Source organism: Chiloscyllium plagiosum, chromosome 9 (genome assembly GCF_004010195.1).
Source record: "Chiloscyllium plagiosum isolate BGI_BamShark_2017 chromosome 9, ASM401019v2, whole genome shotgun sequence".
Classification (NCBI taxonomy): domain Eukaryota; kingdom Metazoa; phylum Chordata; class Chondrichthyes; order Orectolobiformes; family Hemiscylliidae; genus Chiloscyllium; species Chiloscyllium plagiosum.
Window position 1 is genome coordinate 103,376,431 of NC_057718.1, and position 20,647 is coordinate 103,397,077.

General features: G+C 42.6%; 1 protein-coding gene across 3 annotated transcripts in view; it reads right to left on the reverse strand.

The window, feature by feature from the left end:
• Positions 1 to 4,109: 4,109 nt before the first annotated feature.
• The window catches only part of meis1b (Meis homeobox 1 b), a 220,758-nt gene continuing 204,220 nt past the window's right edge, over positions 4,110 to 20,647 (reverse strand). For 2 of the 3 annotated variants that reach the window (XM_043696674.1, XM_043696675.1), the window contains exons 11-12: positions 8,741 to 8,830; positions 4,110 to 5,673 (exon numbers count right to left, since the gene is read on the reverse strand). In XM_043696674.1, the coding sequence (XP_043552609.1) occupies positions 5,387 to 5,673; positions 8,741 to 8,830 (377 nt within the window). In that variant the 3' untranslated portion in view covers positions 4,110 to 5,386. Of the gene's footprint in view, positions 5,674 to 8,301; positions 8,398 to 8,740; positions 8,831 to 20,647 lie in introns of all 3 variants that reach the window. The other variant, XM_043696676.1, reaches the window with a different exon arrangement.

Consider the following 20,647-nt stretch of genomic DNA (forward strand, 5'->3'; position numbering starts at 1 on the left):
AGATGCTACTGACAAGAACATTGGAGAGGGTGCAAGTACTATTCACATGAACATCGGAGAGGGTGTGGACCTACTCACAATGACATTGGAGAGGGTGCAGATGCTACTGACAAGAACATTAGAGAGGGTGGGGATGTTAATCACAAGAACATTGGCGAGGGTGCGGTTGTTACTCACAAGAACATTGAAGAGGGTGCGGATGCTACTCACAAGAACATTGGAGAGGGTGTGGAGGTCATTCAAAAAAACATTGGAGAGGGTGTAGATGTTATTCACAAGAAAATTGGTGAGGGTGTGGATGCTATTCACAAGAACATTGGAGAGGGTACAGATGCTATTCACAAGAACATTGGAGAGGGTGCGGATGGTATTCACAAGATCACTGGAAAGTGTGCAGTTGCTAATCACGAGAAAATTGGAGAGGGTGCAGATGTTACTGACAAGAACATTGGAGAGGGTGTGGATGTTATTCACAAGAACATTGGAGAGAGTGCAGATGCTACTGACAAGAACATTGGAGAGGGTGCGTATACTATTCACATGAACATTGGAGAGGGTGTGGATACTACTCATAAGAACATTGGAGAGGGTGTGGATGGTATTCCCAAAACATTGGAGAGGGCGCGGAAGCTAATCACAAGGACATTGGAAGGGTGCGGATGCAGGTGCTATTCACCAGAATATTGGAGAGGGTGAAGATGCTACTCACAAGAACATTGGAGAGGGTGCGGATGGTATTCACAAGAACATTGGAGAGGGTGCAGGTGCTATTCACCAGAATATTGGAGAGGGTGTAGATGATATTCACCAGAACATTGGAGAGGGTGAAGATGCTACTCACAAGAACATTGGAGAGGGTGCGCATGGTACTCACAAGAGCATTGGAGAGGGTGCAGATGTTATTCACAAGATCTTTGGAAAGTGTGCAGTTGCTAATCACAACAGCATTGGAGAGGGTGCAGATGCTATTGGCAAGAACATTGGAGACGGTGCGGATGCTACACAGAAGAACATTGGAGAGGGGGTGGATGTTATTCACAGGAACATTGGAGACGGTGCGGATGTTATTCACAAGAACATTGGAGAGGGTGTAGATGGTACTCACAAAACATTGGAGAGAGTGCGGATGTTATTCACAAGAACATTGGCGAGGGTGCGGTGTTACTCACAAGAACATGGGGGAGGGTGCGGAAGCTACTCATGAGAACATTTAAGAGGGTGCAGTGGTTATTCACACAAATATTGAAGAGGGTGCAGATGGTACTCACAAGAACATTGGAGAGGGTATGGATGCTACTCACAAGAGCATTGGAGAGGGTATGGATGCTACTCACACGAACATTGGAGAGGGTGCACATGTTATTCACAAGATCATTGGAAAGTGTGCAGTGGCTAATCACGAGAACATTGGAGAGGGTGCAGATGTTATTCGCAAGAACATTGGAGAAGGTGTGGATGTTATTCACAAAAACATTGGAGAGGGTGCAGATGCTACTGACAAGAACATTGGAGAGGGTACGGATGCTATTCACACGAACATTGGAGAGGGTGCAGATGGTATTCACAAGAACATTGGAGAGGGTGCGGAAGCTATTCGCAACAACATTGGAGAGGGTGCAGATTCTATTCAAAAGAACATTGCAGAGGGTGCGGATGGTACTCACAAGGACATTGGAGAGGGTGCAGATGGTATTCACAAGAACATTGGAGAGGGTGTGGATACTACTCACAAGGACATTGGAGAGGGTGCAGATGCTACTAACAAGAACATTGGAGAGGGTGCGGAAGCTATTCACAAGGACATTGCAGATGGTGCGGATGGTACTCACAAGAACATTGGAGAGGGTGCAGTTGCTAATCAGAACATTGGAGAGGGTGCAGATGCTATTCACAAGAATATTGGAGAGGGTGTAGATGGAATTCAAAAGAACATTGGAGAGGGTGCAGACGGTACTCACGAGAACATTGGAGAGGGTGCAGATGTTATTCACAATATCATTGGAAAGGGTGCAGTTGCTAATCACAAGGACATTGGAGAGGGTGCAGAGATATTCACAAGAACATTAAAGAGGGTGTAGATGGTACTCACAACAACATTGGAGAGGGAGCAGATGCTATTCACACGAACATTGGAGAGGCTGCGGAGGTTATTCACAAAAACTTTGGAGAGGGTGCGGAGGTTATTCACAAGAATATTGGAGATGGTGCAGATGGTACTCACAAGGACATTGGAGAGGGTGTGGATGATATTCACAAAAACATTGGAGAGGGTGCGGATGCTACTCACAAGAATATTTGAGAGTGTGCAAATGTTATTCACAAGAACATTGGAGAGGGTGTGGATGCTACTCAAGAATATTGGACAGTGTGCAAATGTTATTCACAAGAACATTGGAGAGGGTGTGGATGCTACTCACAAAAACATTGGAGAGGGTGCGGGTGTTATTCACAAGAACATTGGAGAGGGTGTAAATGGTACTCACCAGAACATTGGTGAGGGGCAGATGTTACTCCTAAAAACATTAGAGAGGGTGCAGATGTTATTCACAAGAACATTGGAGAGGGCACAGATGTTATTCACAAGAAAATTGGAGAGGGTGTGGATGCTACTCAGAAGAACATTGGAGAGGATGCAAATATTATTCACAAAAATATTGGAGAGGGTGCAGATGTTATTCACAAGATCATTGGAGAGGATGCAGATGGTATTCACAGGAACATTGGAGAGTGTGCACGTTATTCACAAGAGCATTGGAGAGGGTGCAGGTGCTACTCACAAGAACATTTTAGAGGGTGCAGATGCTACTCACAGGAACATTGGAAAGTGTGCAGATGTTATTCACAAGAGCATTGTAGAGGGTGTGGATGCTACTCAGAAGAACATTGGAGAGGGTGCAGATGTTATTCACAAGAACAGTTCAAAGAATGAGAAACCACACTGATGAGGAGAAATTGATGAAGTTGGGACTGTTGACCCTGGGAGAGGAGAAGGCTAAGAGGTGATTTGATAGAGGTTTTCAAAATCATGAGCAGCTGAATAGACTGGGTGAGGCTGCTCCTGCTTGTGAAAGGAAGCAGAATGAGTTGGGCACTGATTTAAAGTGATGTGTAAATGAAGGAAGGGTGAAGTGCAGGTAACCATTTTCAGCCTGTGACTAATTTGCGTCTGGACCGTAATGCTGGAAAAAATGTGGTGGAGGCAGATTCAATGGAGGCATTGAAGAGGGGCACTGAATGGTTATGGATAAACATGGAGTGCAAGGATATGGGGAAAAGGTAAGAGATTGGCTCTAGGGGATAGTACCAACATAGATATGATGGACTGTATTGCCTGATTCTGCACTGTAACCACTCAGTGATTTTGTTGGGTTGCCAGTACTTTCTTATTCTATTTCAGAACCAAACGGTGAACCAAATATAATGTTTTCCTCAGCCCATCAGCCTGGGGAGGGGAGACATGCCATGGTAGGGGGGTCCAGAATAGTGGGCATAGGTTTAAGGTGAGAGGGGAGAGATTTAAAAGGGACCCGAACGGGCAACTTTTTCACACAGAGGGTTATGTGTGTATGTAATGTGCTGCCAGAGGAAGTGGTGGAGGCTGGCACAATTACAACATTTAAAAGGCATCTGATTGGATACATGAATAGGAAGGGTTTAGAGGGATTTGGGCCAAATGCTGGCAAACAAGACGGGATTAATTTACGACGGACGAGTTGGACTGAAGAGTCTGTTTCCATGCTGTATAGCTCTATGAAGAAAATGTGGGTGTCCCTAAAGTATCCAGAGAGCTGTGGTGGGTGGGTGTGTATCTCAACCCCACTTAGTTCAAAAACCGAGCGGTTGTGACCCCTTTACAAATAAGAGGTGTTACTTAAATAGCTTAGAGGGTCTCAATGCACCGTCCTCAGAGACAGAGAGAGACTCCTCAGAGCCCCAGAAATCAGCTTCACAGGACTTTAACCAGCCAGGGGAGTAAAGTGTGAAAGTTTTGCCCCTAGGGTGGGGGATTGCTTCAGTGACTGAACCGCGCCCCCTGTGTACAACCTTCCCTGAGAGAAATAGGAATGACTAGAGGAGAGTAAAGAACGGCATTCCCCAAACAAATCAAGTCAGCATGGCAAAAATAATTTTTATTTTATATTCAGATTTCATGACCGCACACATCTTAAGGAAAACTACTACAACTGACTCAGTTATTTTACAATCCGAACCGTTTCTATCAGAATAAGACTGTGTGCGATTTTCACTTGCCCCTTGCTTCCTCCGATAGCGAAAAAAAACTGCTGTCCACAAGCATCTGTTCAAACCACGATGAAAGGCATTAACTCATCCCACTTAGTAAATCTTATGCATGCCATCTCATACCAAACTGCTACTTTTACAAAAAAAATTGCAATAATACATTTAATTATTTCCAGTCCTTTTTTTTTCTCTCTCGTTTTTCTTTTGCACAACAAAAAAGAATCGTTTTCTATTTACAAGGTGTACATAAATTCTTCCGGTTTGATCGCTTTAAAACGAGTAACACGCAGGACGATGTTGCTGATGCTCTTTTGTTGTTGTTTAGAAAGAAGGGACAAAGTAACAAAATCAAAACAAAGGGTGTAAACAGACTCGCGGAGACAGAGGGAAAAAAGAACTCTTCAACCAGTCCTGGATGGTTTTAAATTGCATCTCACAGAATGTGGCGGATCCTGCATTGTTGGAACGGCCTCTCTCTCTTGTAAATTCCTGCTACCCCACTCTCCTTAACACACTGTCAGTAACAGCTGATTGATCCCTGTTGATAGCTGCAGCTTTCCCTTCCTACCCGATTTACATCTGTTCAGGTCAATTCAAATATGGTGAGTAAATGAATTGGACATGCAAATTCAAGCCCTAGGCTAGAGACTGCCTAGTTCGAATTCTGGGAAGGCAGTCTTCCGCCCCATATACTTTGTGTGTGTGTGTGAAAAATCATGACAATAACAGTTCTCAGTCATTTGCAGGACAATTGTAAGGCTGTGTTTGCACTAAGGAGGCTCATGGAGGAGGATTGGGGCCTTGGAAACAACACACATAGTGTGGAAGAAAGTTCACATAGTTATTTTTTAATCTATAAGAAACACCATATTATAGGGACAGTACAATACCATGTACAAGTTATAATTAAAAGTCTTCTCTCTCTCTCTCTCATCATCCTATGTGATTCTACAATAGCATTTAACAGAATGTCAAGTCCCCAGGAGTTGATGCTCACAAGACGTTGCCTGGTTTCAGGATCCCTGTGAAAGATGTTGTTTCAGATTGGTCCACAGCTGATGTGAAGAACATAGATCCCGTCTCACTGCTTTCTAATCAGTGTTTGATCGCAAGCCCACCATGGGTGCATGCTATTTCCCTTCAGCTATTGAGCATGGATGTCCATGACTTGTCCTCCCATTGTTGGGTCACCAGGGTTGAGCATTGTGGGGCTAGATGCTGACATTGACATCCCAGGATGGGCTGGTGGTCCTCCATGCAACATCATTGCTGGGTGGTGGGGGTGTCCAGGAATGTACGAATGCATGGGAGGTCCGTGTCGTAGTTGGGCAGGGTGAGGGGGCATCTGGGGAGGGGTGTAACTTGGCTGTCCCATGCTCATACCCATTGGACCACCCTGTGATACATAATCTCCTGGCATACCTTGCAAACCTGCAAAAAAGCACATGGAAGCCTTTTAGTGAAACAGCACTGGCTCATCACAACCCACCTGCAATATTAACACACAAACTACATCTCAGACAACGATGGAGATATGTAAAACTTGTTGGAAAAATACCTTAATCAATGCACAATGCAAATATGTCCGACTACACTGTTTTTCTGCAAAACAAAGGGCCACTTAAACCAACTCGGAAAAATGACAAGTCTCAAAAAATCTTTTCTGTTTCTTTAAGGGCAAACATGACCATGCAGAAAATACATATTGAGAGTAACATTTGTAGTGCGTTCCTCAGTTTGAATGAGTCCCCCATTGTTATATGAAATGCCTGGCTCAATAATGCAGTTTCAAAATAAATTTTTAACTCTACCATCCCACTCTGAAAATAATGGAGAATATTGGAACAACAATCCCCCTATTGTTCAAAGACCATTGGTGGGTTGGGGGAGGGAGGGGGGTCACAGCTATTTAAGGGAGACTTTACTCAGCAATCATTTTTATTGCTGAAAATGGTAAGATTTCGAACTAGGGAAAAGAAAGGGGGGGAGCAGGAATCATGACCTTGTGAAAAGGTCGAAAAAGTTCTGCTTAGTAATTGGAAGGTGGGTTCTTTAACAAAGGCCTCCCAGAGAGCCAGGGTGGGGGGGCGAGTGCTGGGCAGGCACAGTCGGGGTCACTGACCATGCCGAATAAACCATACCTGCAAGGCCTGATTGGTCATCGTCAGCAAATCAATAATGCTCATGAATTAAATCTCTCTCTGTGATCACTAATGTCTGAAAAGCGGAATTCAAATTCGGTGGGGGGGGCACCTTCAGCCGGGTTTGGATGGAAACAGAAAGAGAAATTAAGGCCTAAAACAATAGGCCTCCTACTCTCTGTGGGTCTCTACATTCTGCATGGGTTGTCATGGTTGATGGGAACTGACAGGTGTATTGTTCCTAAGAGCTATAAGCTCTATAATCGTCAGGGATTGGAAAGCATGGCACTCTCGCTAAGTACGTTCAATTGGCTTCCCCTCCGAGTAATATGGCTCTATGACTGCTACATACACCTTGGATTCAGGTCTTCAGTATGAACAGCAAACGGCTGCTTAATCTAGCCTAAAGGAACAATTGTGAGCTAATGAAAATTGCTTATAAAATATACTGTACCCACAGCTCCATAATCAAATAAGCCGATAATATTTTTGTAATAACCTATTAATTTAATTGGTCATGAAGCATATAATACATCATTTAAATTTAATTGACCTAGAAACTAAGAAACAATATTTAAATTAGCCAAGCTCGGAATTTTCATTCTGAGGTAATAAGTCTATTGCATTCCTCAGCTCAATGGAATTTTTTTCACAGCTAATTGTCAGCTAACAGGCTGATCTTTGATTCCATGCGAAGCACATATCTAGAATTCGCTTGGCCTTGATATCATTAAAACGGGCATCGCCACATGAGAGAGGACAATCCGAACAGAGTGCTTTCACTTCAGAAAACAAACTTGGAGGACATCAATTAGTGGCAACCCTTTAAGGAGCAGTGGCGGAAGGGAATGTGCCCTTCTCTTTATGTTACCGTTGCTTGATGTGGTTTGGTGTTTAAACAGGACTGCTTACTCTGAGAATACACCACACACACACACACCAAAATGGTTAGTTTAATTAAAACAAAAGGAGAATAATGCTCATTTATCATCAAGGGCAAGGGCAGTAGAACTCAGCAAGCTCACAGGCTTGGCTTTACTGGGCCCAACCATTCAGGATTGCATTAATGATCTCTATTTGTGATTACTCAAAAAGTCAAATCCATTTGTCACACTGCACGTGATGGCATACTTAATTTGGATGTGTGCAATTAGTCTTAGCTGAACTCCATACATTGCTGCAACCTCCTCCATTTTGACTAGCTTTTCTAAAAAAAATAAAATTCTGTAACCCAAAATAATGCTTTTACGAGTGGCTGGATATTTTAAACAAACCAAATTGTGATAAATCGTGGCCCTTATTGAATATGGAGGAATTGGTCTCAATTCGAATTATATTCAAAGCGCCTGTTTTCTTTTGCTGTAGGAACACTGTTCGATTGCCTTTTTGGTGTCTCCCAGGTTAGTGTATAAATGTAACTCATGCATCAACTGTGGCTAGACAGATTTATGACACTTTGGGGACATGCTCTTTCCTCTCCTCGCACTGCTGCAGACTGCTTACATTTTGCCAATCAGTCTGTTGCTATGGCGACACACTCCCCCCTCTGGCTGGTTCTTGTTTTTTTTGTTATGTGGCTAACTCCGTGTTACTGTGCACAGTTGCAGATAACAGAATCAGGCACAAATGCTCCCCTAGTTATGTACACATGTATGTATGTGTGTTGAGTGTGTGAGTTAGTGTGTGTCTGTGTGCATACACATATACAAACATGCACATTTTTCAATAGATTTTATGTCACTGACAGTGAAGTCAAGCATTCACAACTAGGAGAGAGAAAACAGATGGCCTAAGAACAGTTTGGAAAAAAAAGTGAATGCAGCATGAAGTTATGGGCAGGAACAGCAAAAAAAAATGTATGAAGGAAAAAAATCTCCTAGAACAAGATGTAAAAACAAAGTCCCTAATTGGTACTTACTTCCCCCTGGCTTTGCGATTGGTTACCTAGCTGAAGGTTACATGTAGTGCCATTGCCCCTCCATGCCTATATTCATGCCCAATCCACTCATAGGTCCTAGAAAGGAGATAAAAATCCAAGAAGATGCCAGAAAATGAGCAAAGTCAAAAAAAAACAGATAGCGCTAAAAAAGACCCTATTCTTTTGTTAAACACCAGGATCGTAGGGTCGAGCGGGGTAATTGGATCCTGCAACAGGAGAAATCATTCTCCTCCTCTTTTTTTAAATCATTAGGTGCATAGAAGACAGGCAAGGCAAGGCAGGCAGTTTGAAGTGCAGCAAAAGATGAGGGTGATAATCCTGATGAGCACTCTGAATGGTGTGGAATGAAGATGTAAACACTGGTGAGCAATGAGAAGGGAGTATGAAGGAATACACGCTGTACAATGTGAACACCTACCAGGGGGCCGGATACCCATATGCTGCTGTCCGTCCATCACAAAACCTCCCATCGGCTGACCGTCTGGGTTGTAGGGTGCACCTTGGCTCACTGAGGATTAAGAACAAGTCTGGATATCATTTTCTGTCGACAGCATTCAGGTCTGATTCAAACACTGGAACACCTTGCCTGACGAGGCTTCATAATACAAAGCATATGAACGGAGTTTCAACTCCACTGAGTCATTTCTCACACAACCATTTGAAAGAGGAATGAAAATACTTGCCTGACTGATGTAATCTGGCCGAGAGCACTTGACCGTATGTGCTCACTTTCATTTCAAATGCTAAACGGATTATTATTAACTTTTATTTTCATTAATTACTGCTTCGTACAGGTACTGGATATTTATGTTAGTCTAACAAGGAGAAAGCTGTTTATGTTCTGCTAGCAATGGTGCTAACTCATTTGTATCTTGTACATTTCCCTATTTGCAATGAGTTTGCTCAGAAGCTGGTGTTAGCTAAAAACAAAATGGAAGATTCCGAAAGGTCTTTGACTGCTTTTTTTTTGGCAGAGTTACCACTAATTACTTTAAGAATAGATACCACATCTGCTCCGTACTCTTTTGTGCGATATCTTCGCTATTATTTTATCTTCAGGAGCAGTCAGGAAACTTTGTGTTAGCCAGGACCCAGGAAGTGACCCTTTGCTTCTTGCAGTTGGAAAATCTGACACAGGATGGTAAAACCGGCCTTGAAAATTTCCTGTGGGTACAGTTCCAGAACAATTAAAAATAAAGTACCCTTTCTGTTCAGCAGGTGGATTTTTCTTGCTTTCCGTGGAATCATCACAAGATACAACACAGACAGGCAAAACTAGGCCAACCCTGCCTTTGACAGAGACATCCAATTAATTCCATTCTCCTGCTCTTTCCACACAGCCCTCAACATTCTTCCCTTCAACTACTTATCCAAATTGCTTTTGAAAGTCAATCTGTTTCCATCACCAGCTCATTTCACGACACAACTTACTGCATTAAGAAAAAATCAAGGTTTCCTTGGGTCACATTGCTTTCTTGTGCCAATTACCTGAAATCTATTTGCGCTGGTTGCTGATCATCTTGTCACCAGAGACAGTATCTCCTTAAAACCCCCATAATTTTGAAGATGGCTACTAAATCGTCCTTTGACCTTTGTCGAAGGACAACAAGGCCTGGCTTCTCCAGTGCTTGCACATCATTGAGGTCCCTCAGCCTTGGCACCATCTTTAGAAAATGCTGCCTGTGTCTTCCCTAAGGCTTGATCACCTTCGCAACGCACGGTGTGCTGAATTGGACACAACACTACAGTCTAACTAGTGACTTCAAATGGCTTTGCCTTATATTTTTGCTTGTGCTTTCTCTCCCTTGTGATATGATTTTAAAGCACGATAGTTTGTTTTTCAAAGAGAACTGTAGAGCTTCTTTGGTTTGCACAGTCTTCCCTGTCATCAGCTGCTTAAAGGACCAAAGGTCAATATGTAGTTCCAGCAGAGGTGCTAGACACTGTAGAAAAATGCCAAAAGTCTATGAGAACAATGGCTTCATTGTCCGTATTTTCAAATTGTGAAGCATCAGTTCTTTTTTAAAGATTAGAGATTAAAGATGCCTTGTAACGAAACCAGCAACACGATTATAAAGATCAAGGCTATGCCTTAGACACACAAAGCACGTGGAGCTAATCTGCACACATTCTGTCCAAGTTTCAAACTGTCCTGCTATTAAAACCGTTCAGCTGGAGAATTCCACTCCATGGAATTCCAAGGCCCCGGGTTAAAATGACTGCCATTTTAGACAAGAAGGTGGTTGAATGGTTTTGCCGTTAGATGGTTACAGTGGAGGTCACGGCCAAAGCTCAAGGCAAAATGACACTACATCACCTCTTAAATATCATCATGGCCATACTGATAATTCCTTTCTGAACCCAGTGGAGTGGGAGTTAGGTGAAGGAGATCATCATTGCTGCAATGCGGTTAAATGTTCATAAATGCCATATTAACCTAGTCCTTTTTTATTGCATTGTTCTGTTTCTCCCTGTGCCAGCCCTGTTAGACCATCTTCCTTCTGTGTTTGAGAAGCCTAGCAAGGACACGATGCTCCACTGATATCACTCTCCAGCGAGCAGCTCAGAGATCTAGAACCATGGCTCAGCCACGAATTTCCTTGCACCCTTCCATCCCCACCTGGGAGACACCTCCACTCAACTCAGAGACGTCACACTCATCCACTCACCAACATTACACTCATTCACTCAGTAATGTCACACTCATCCGCTCAGAGATGTGTATGTCACATGTGCCTCGTGCTAACCATGAGAGGGTGTGAACAGTTATTGGGTTAGGAACTTGTTGATCATAGTACAGCTGCTCATGGTTTAGCTGAAGGGTTCACGAAAACAAAAATCGAGGAAGTTTCAATGAACTAAGAATCTGCAACTACAACAGGGTCATGTGAGCAAAGAAATATGGGATCCCCTTCTAAATCTTTCATCTCTCTCTCTCTCTCCTTTCCTTTCTGATCTTCGTCAAAACCCATCTCTCTCACCTGTCCTTTTTCAGGCTCAGTGTCAAATTTTGTTTGATAATGCTCTTAAAAGTATCTTGAGGTGGTTTAGGAAGGTGCCACACAAATGCAAAATCTTTTTGTGAAAGAATAAACAAAGGCGCCCAATTATATAGCACTTTTAATAATCACCAATGTCACATGGTGCTTTACATCCAATGAACTGCTTCTGAAGTGCAGTCACTTGTTTTAGGGAAATCAGACCTCAATTCATGTGAAGCAAGCTCCCACATGCCAACATGAGAAAGACTCAATGACCTGTTTTTTCTAAGTAGTGATTCAAGAAATAAACATTGACTTGAACACCAGGGATAAATCCTTGGATGCTGCCTGAACTGCTGTGCTCTTCCAGCACCACTAATCCAGAACCAGGGATAAATCGCCTTCTCTTTTGCAAAAGAGTGCCTTGGAATTGTTAAAGCCCACCTGAGGCAACTTTGGACCTCAGTTTATCAACTCAGACAATCGACAGTATTCCGACAGGCAGCACTCCTTCCCTGCCGGATTTTCTGTCAGATTTCTCTGTTCAATTTTACAAGTGGGGCATGAACCTGCACCCGTGTAAGAGACAAGATTAATATTCCACTTTCCACTCCACTTTCCAAAGTCTGATGATCAGTCGGCGATGTAGGGATTTTATTTTGCAAATTGTGCCCTGATTGTAACACATTAGTGGAGAGTGTGCCGTTGAATTCACTAACAAGTGACTTGTTGTAACGAACGGTGGTGATGCCCTGACAAAAATGCTAAAGTTTAATAGCAAGGTTCGATATATAATTTTTGGTGGATAACTTTCCATGATGATTGTAACATGAAAAGTGCTTGAATATCCAAAAATATCTTATTCAATGCATTTTTTTTCTTTCTGCTCAAAGGCAGATTTACTTTAGTTTGCAATATTTAATTAGATTGACACATATGTACATCATACATCAGAAAATGAACCATGTACATCATGAAACACTTTTAGTGTAAATCAGTCTTTTGAGCTATTGAAAGCTGGCAAGACTGGTGAAGACTCTATGGGCTGACGGGCCTAATTCTGTGCTGCAAACCTCTAAGACTACTGGAATATTCCTTTTGACTAATAATAAATGATAAGTACGAACAAACTACTGGAAATTATCAGCAGGTCTGTGGAGGCAGACAGAAACAACATCAATAACATTCCATTGCGACCCCTAAAATGTTAACTCCCACTGGTGTGTATTTCCAGCAGTTTCCACTTTTATTCTGCATTTTCAGCCCCCACAGTACTTTGTTTAATTGTATGTAAATAGGTAGATATGTGAACTGTAACAGTAGGCTAAATTAGATACATTTATTCTTTTGAATTCACTAATTAGAAAGGAACCCCGTTGTCCAGGTAAAGCGCCCAGAAGAGTTTGAATCTCATTTTGTTCCACATGCAATCAGTGCGCTGGTGGCAGCCCTTGATATGAGTTATGTTTTTCACAAAGCAAATGACACCTTTGTGCTAAATACTAAAAAATACAGCAATAGTGTAATGTTCTGACTGTGACTTACAAAGATGAGAATGCCCTTTTAATGAATTATGAAGTGCTAAATGACTTGACTATGCCCATTATCACACTGAGAACTGCATTAATGTTAAAGCAGAAAAGAAGGCATATTAGATGTATCCCTTGACAAGAGGCATAAGAAATATTGGAACTAAGTTGAGATAGACTGTCTCCAAACCATAGAATAGTACAGTGCAGCACAAAAAGGAGCATATTCAACTCATCGATTCTGCACTGGCTTTTTATGAACGTACAAATTAGAAGTAGATATAGGCAATTTGACCCTTCCATCATACTCTGCTTTTCAATAAGATTGTGACTGATCTGCCTGCGTTCTAAATTCCACATTCCCATCTAACATTGACAACCTTCCCAAGAATCAATCCAACACTGTCTTACAAATATTTGCTGACTTCCTCGACCACCACCACCATTTCCTGAGGGAGGGACTTCCAATACTGCACAGCCCTCTCAGAGGAAAAAAAAACTCCCCCTCATCTCTGACTTAAAGGGTTCACCGCTAATTTTAAAATAGTGTCCCCTAGTTTCAGACTAATCCACAAGAGGAAACATCCTTTCCACATGCATCTTGTCAGGAGCATTCAGGATCTCATACACTTCAATCAAATCACCCCGGTGAAAACAAGCCCAGACGGTCCAACCTTTCCTCATAAGACAACCCACTCATTCCATGTCTCAATCTGGGTAACCACCTCTGAACCGCCTCCAATACATCTACATCCTTAGAAAGGAGACCCAAACTGCACAAAGTGTTCACGATGTGATCTCACTAATGCCCTGTAAGATCCAATTATGTTCATTTCCTCTTGTAACAAAATATAACATCCCATCAACCTTTCAAATCACTTGCTGTAGTTGAATTCTAACTTTTTGTGATTCATGAACTAGAACACTTAGATTCCTCTGTACCTCAGAATTTTGCAGTGCTTTTCCATTTAAATTACAGTCTGATATTTTATCCTTTCTGCCAAACTGAATGACTTCACATATACTGTCAAAGCTTTGTCCATTTACTTAACCAATCTATTACTGTCCTCACCCTTGCTGTAGCATCTTCACAACATGTTTTCTGACCCACCTTTGTGTCATCTGCAAATTGTGTCATCATGCCTTCAATCTCCTCATTTAAGTCAGTCATATACACTGTAAAAGGTTGAGGGCTCAGCCCAGACCCCCATGGGAACCCACTCACCATCTCTTAGCAATCAGAAGATGACCCATTCCTGCACAGTCCCCGCTTTTCTGCCAGCTAGCCAATTGTCTAAACACGTTGGTATAGTATACTCTATACCACGACATCCAGCTTTGCATAACAACATTCTGAGAGTGTAAGTACATCAATGACAATTTCCCTTTCACAAAACCCATGTTGATTCGTCCTGATTTGCTTGGGTTTTTGATTACTTATAACATCCTAACAGGACTAGACAGGATAAATGCAGGAAGGATATTCTCAATGACTAGCGAGTCCAGAACTCGGGGTCCATTTTAAGGTCACGGAGCAGGCCATTTCGGACTGTGATGAGGAGAAATGTCTTCACCCAGAGAGTGGGGAGCCTGTGGAATACGCTGCCACAGAAAGACCAGAACATTGAATGTTTTCAAGAAGGAGTTAGATATAGATCTTATGGCTAAAGAATCCAATGATTTGGGGAGAAAGTAGCAACAGGAACTGAGCTAGATGATCTACCATGATCATGTTTAATGGGGGAGGAAATTCAAGGGGCTGAACAGCCTACTCCTGCTCCTATTTTCTACGTTTCCATGTTTGTCCAAGTGCCCAGTTATAATCGCCTCAGTAGTTGATTCTAACACCTTTCCCATGACAGATGTCAAACTAACTGGGCTATAGACTCCTGTTTTCTGCCTCACTCCCTCTTTGAACAGAGGGGTTATATTTGCTACTTTCCAGTCTGATGGAACCTTTCCAGAATCAAATGAATTTTGTAATATTAGTATTAGCATTAACATTAATTATTTGTAAACATTTGTAATATCAACATTAATATTAACACCAATGCTCCTACCACCTCATTAGCAATCTCCTTTAAGACTCTTAGATGAAGGCCATCTGGACTCAGAGATTTACATTCCACACCTGCATCACTTTGCTTTGTGCTGCTGACTATAGTTTCATAAGCTCCTCTCTTCCTTCCTCCTCATTTGCTGTTTGAATCGGGAAAGTTTCTCAATTCTCTATAGTCAAAGGTTGTGAAAGGTCCTTGCGGCGTCTGGGAGATCTAGGCCTATATTACCAGAGCCTGTGTCTATCCCCTAAAAAGCTGAGTTTGTTCTATTTGCCTGTGGGTTATGGGTGTCACTGGCTGGGCCCAGCATTTACTGCCCGTCCCTAGTTGTCCCTTGAGACGATGGGGGGTGAGTTGCCTTCTGAAACCGCTGGGGTCCATGCGCAGTAGGGAGACTGATATTGCCATTAGGGAGGGAGTTCCAGGATTTTGACCCAGTGACAGTGAAGGAACAGTGATGTTTTCAAGTCAAGAAAAGGTCTTTCTTCACCGTAAGGGTAATGAATGTGTGAAATTCTTACCCACAGAGGGTTGTCAAAGCTGGGTCATTAAGTATATTCAAGCCTAAGGTAGACAGATTTTTAATCAGGAAGGGATTGAAGGGTAATGTGGAAAAGGGAAGAAAGTGGAGTTGTGGATTGTCAGATCAGCCTAGATCTCACGGAATGGCACAGCAGACCTGATAGGCCAAAGGGTCTACTTCTGCTCCATTGTGTAATGGTCTACGCCAAGTCTCCCTCTGCATTTTCTTTTCACAGGAGAATTTTGAGAACTAATAATGTTCACATTATGATGTGATGGGATGGTCCATACACTTTCGTACAGCCGGGAATGCTAACCTATGGGGTTCTCTCATCAGGCTAGTTATCCAAAGAACTAGACTGATGCACTTGATGAAGCAGTTCAAAACCCACCAGGAGAACTTAAATTAAATTTTGGAATAAATCTGGATTAAAAATCTTGTATCAGTAAATAGTGGCCATGAAACTACCAGGTTGTTATTTAAAAACCCATCTGGTTCACTATTACCATTGCTACCTGGTCTGGCCTACATGTAACTCCTGACCCATGGTATTGTGATTGACTCTTAACTGCTCTCTCGGTTAAGGGCAATCAGAAATTGACAACAAAAGCTGACCTTGCTCTCAGATCTCTGAATGGATAAGGGATCATTGTGGTGATACAATGATCTCCCACAGGAGAGGGTACATGTGTAACCCCTATCTTACAGTCTTGTCTCCTCTCTTTAAAAATATCCCCACAAAAGGATACAATCTCAAAAGTGGGTTGGAAAGATGTGTGTTCAGCAGGGCTGTTCAGAGTAATGAAACCATTTGATTACCCACACTCTGAATGAATGCTGGAACACACTCAAATGGTCTCCTCTTGTTTTTAACATCAAGCCAATTCCAAAGTCGATACAGAGTCATAGAGATATACAGCTGAGAAACAGATCCTTCAGTCCAAATTGTCCATGCCAACCAGATATCCTAAATTAATCTAATCCCACTTGCCAGCATTTGGCCCATATCCCTCTAAACCCTTCCTATTCTTTATATCTATCCAGAAGCCTTTTAAATGCTGCAAATGTGTCAGGCTCTACCACTTCCTCTGGCAGCTCTTTCATGCACGCACCACCCTCTGCATGAAATTTGGTGGACAGTGATAAGAAATGGATACAAATTGTATTTATATAACCCCTTCCATGTCTGAAGGATTTAATTCCCAGCCAATTCCATAGGTGGGTGTAACCCCAGTGTCACTACTTGACCAAGACAAATGTATTCACTTTTGACTGGGGCATGGACATAGTTTATATCTGGTCTATGCGCCAACTCAGTCAAACAGATGAGCTATCAGAACAAGGCAAACAGGATTTCTTACGAAAGAAACAAAGGCTAGGCTTGAATACAGGCCTAGATTTGAAATGTCATCAGTTTGCAGTAGGGAGTCTCACTGTTTATTAAGCATACCATTGTAATAATTCTTCTACCTTTACAATGGTCCCCATTCTCCCTTTAAAGAACCCAAGATGATTGATGCCTAAAATAAAACAAAGAAGTGTGGATACTAGAAATCTGAAACAAAACCAGGAAGTGTTCAAGAAACTCAGCAGGTCTGGTAGCACCTGTAGAGGGAAATCAGAGTTAATGTTTCAGGTCCAGTGACCCACCTTTGGCACTGGACTCAAAACATTAACTCTACTTTCTCCCTACAGGTGCTGCCAGACCTGCTGAGTTTTCCCAGCAATCCCTGTTTTTGCATTGTTGATTAGTGCTCTCTGGCTAATCTGAAAAATGCTTTCCTTTTTAATGTCTCCCGCCCCCACTAAGAAAATAAACGTTGAGCAGAGATGAGTGCAAACTGACCAAAATAAAATGGCTCATACTCTGTAACCCTTGGATGTCAGAACTAAAAGTAGAAGGTTTTCATGTATAGAGGCACAAACATTTCTGCTGCTGGACTGCCATATTATACCAGCTATAAGTAGGAGGTGGGAGACTAAAATTTGCAGACAGAAACTCTTGACAGCAACGTATTCTCTTGTTTGTGGTACTGTTCCTTGAAGCAATCTTTAAGCTCCAGAATACAGGCCAGGTGGAGGTTTATGTGCCGCTGCAAAGCTAGCTATTCAGGCAACAGTCTTAACGCAGATTTTTTAAAAAAGTTGTGAGCGTGCAGCAACATCTCTGGATTTTAAAACAGTTGCACCCAGAGGTCAGAGGTCAAACGAATGAAAATGGAAGTTCACCGAGCTCCCAAAAAAAGGAATTTCCGAGGGATTACAGCCAGGCCCCAGACTCTGGTGCTTTCAAAAAGGAAATACAGAAAATGGAGTTGGGGGAGGGGGAGTTGGGGGAATGGGTTCCCGACAGTGATCAACCTGATTGAAATTCAGACTGGGACAAATCTGGTTTCCATCGTGTGAACCCAATTATCAAGTTAAAACAAAAGCGTTGTTCTCCCCTCCCCCATCTCTGACCTGACCTGCCCTGGCACTAAAGATGTAATGACACAGCTTGCAGCCAGAGACGTTAATGGAGGAGAACATGCCCTTTAGGACCACGTTTGGGTCCAGAATCCTGCAGAATACTCAGTCTGTTTTGGGTGAGATGTAAAGCCACTGGCTCTATTAACATTTGCGAAAGTTAAATTCTTGCTTAGGCACATAGAAACACACACATACAAAAATCATATTTACATAACCCCCTCCTGTGTCTGAAGGGTTTGATTCCCAGCCAGTTAAGTATTTTTAAAGTGTAGTTAGTTACTCCTACCTCATGATGAAATTAAACAAGCACCCCATGCACAGCAAGCTCCCACAAACAGTACTGAGACTAATGGGCGGATGATCTGATTTAGTGATGTTGGTAGATGGATCAATGATGTATAGGGTCACTTTCCAAGCTCTGATTTCCAGCACAGCATCAGAAACTGAAGTCACACCACACTAGGTTATAAGTCCAACAGGTTTATTTGAAATCACAACCTTTCAGAGTGTAGCCCCTTCACCAAGTGTCAGAGCATCAGAACAGGCAGACAGAGCTCTCGGTTTAATAGGTTCCTCTGAAACAGTGCAGCACACCCTCACTATCACACTTCTGTGTTTCCGGTGGGATGACTAACTCAGGACTAACACACACCAGGAGGCTGACTGATCAGCACCATTGATGGAATTTCCCATGCATTTATACACAGTCCTATTCGGGTAAGAGGGTTGGTGACACGTTCCTATTTTGTATTCCTTGTCACTGTTCTACATTGAGCTGATGGAAGCTCATTAGGCTGCCGGCCACAGCTTACTAATTTGAATAGAATTTAAATACATTTTTTTTTAAACACAGCTCCCAGTGGGATAATATCAATTTAGTGAATGGATGCAAGTTGGGCTCAATTGAGTTTGACATCGTGCCCATTTATGTGTCACTAAGGGAAAGCTGGCCTGACCCAAGATGTTAGGAATTAGGATTTATGAGCTTGGAATTTTACTGTCAAATCTGGAGATTGCCACACAGGATTTTCTTTCCTTCTTGCCTTTGCTGTTTCTCATGTTTTGCATTTGATCATTCTTCGCTAAGATCCTGAATCTTTCCAAGAACCGCACACTAATCGTCCATTCTGTCATCAGAGACCCGCCTTAGTCAGTACTCAAACAGGCCATTTGGCCCGAATGCTCACTGCTGGCGTTTCTTCTCTGCTCAAGTCTCCTTCCAGTTCTGAGGGAGGGTCACCGGACCCGAAATGTTAACTCTTGATTTCTCTCCACTGATGCTGCCAGCTGCTGAGCTTTTCCAGTAATTTTCAGTTTTGCTTCTGACTTTCATCGCCTGCAGGTCCTTTCAGTTTTTATTTAATATTGTCCTCCTAGATTTTCTTGTCTAAAATCGACCATCGTGACAATCCATTGCCACCTCATTCAGACCGAGCCGAGCTTCCTCTTAAATGCACGGGAGGGGACAGAACAGGGTGACACAGTTAGGGCAAGAGCAAAAGGAAAGGACATAAAAGGCAGGAGGGACCACTCCTCCCTTACTGAGAGAGGGGCTATCAAAGAATTAAATATTGGGAAAGTAGGGGGACAAGCTGGAACCAACTACAAGTTTTTCCCTTGCACACAGAATCCAAACTCAATGGGTTATATTTACAAAACAAGAAAAAACACAAGGGACACAGGGAATGCACGATGTACATGTTTTTCCTAAAAGAGTGCTAAGTGTGTAAAACAGATGATCTGCATAGAACAAGAAACTTGGCTGGGTTTCAAGAAAGGAGTGGATAAGTTTATCTTCATCTCCAAATGGGACTTTGGGTTATTCAGAGATACACTGAAGGGACATTAAGGATAGGAGGGTGCTAGATGGGCTGAACCTTTTCTCCAATCTGAAGCTGCTACAATATCAAAGGGCAAATTGGATGCTTGCTTTCAAATTTGCTCCAACAAGAAACTGAGAGACTTGATAAGGGCAAGGCTGTTAATAGAGTCACAGAGATGTACAGCACGGAAACAGACCATTCGGTCCAACTCATCCATGCCGACCAAATACCCTCACCTAATTTACTCCCATTTGCCAGCACCTGACCCATATCCTTCTAAACCCTTCCTATTCATATACCCACCCAGATACCTTTTAAATATTATTATTGCACCGGTCCCCACCACTTCCTCTGGCAGCTCATTCCATACACGCACCATCCTCTGCATGAAAATGTTGCCCCTTGGGTCCCTTTTAAATCTTTCTCCTCTCACCTTAAACCTATGCCCTCTAGTTTTGGGCTTCCCTAGACTGGGGACAAAAGTCCTTGTTTATTTAGCCTATCCATGCCCCTTATGATTTTAAAAAACTTCTATAAGGTCACCCTTCAGCCTCCGACGTTGCAGGGAAAACAGCCCCAGCCTGTTCAACTTCTCATAAGTCATTAAAGATGGGAGGACAGGTAGAGTGATCTGTTAGTAAAGCATAGTGCCCGAGACTTCATTAAAAGGGTCACAGACTAAAAGAACAGGGAGGTTATGATGAACTCCTATAAGGCACTGGTTAGCCCTCAGCTGGAGGTCTGTGTACAATGTTGGTGCTACATTATGGGAAGGACAGGAATGCAGTGCACAGAGTGCTGGAGAAATGGTTCCAGGGATGTGATCCTCCAGTTCTGTCAAAAATCTGGAGGGGACTATTTTCCTTGAAGATGAGTTGGCTGAGGGGGGATTTGATAGACATTTCCAAAATCATAAATGGTCTAGACAACATAGATTGGG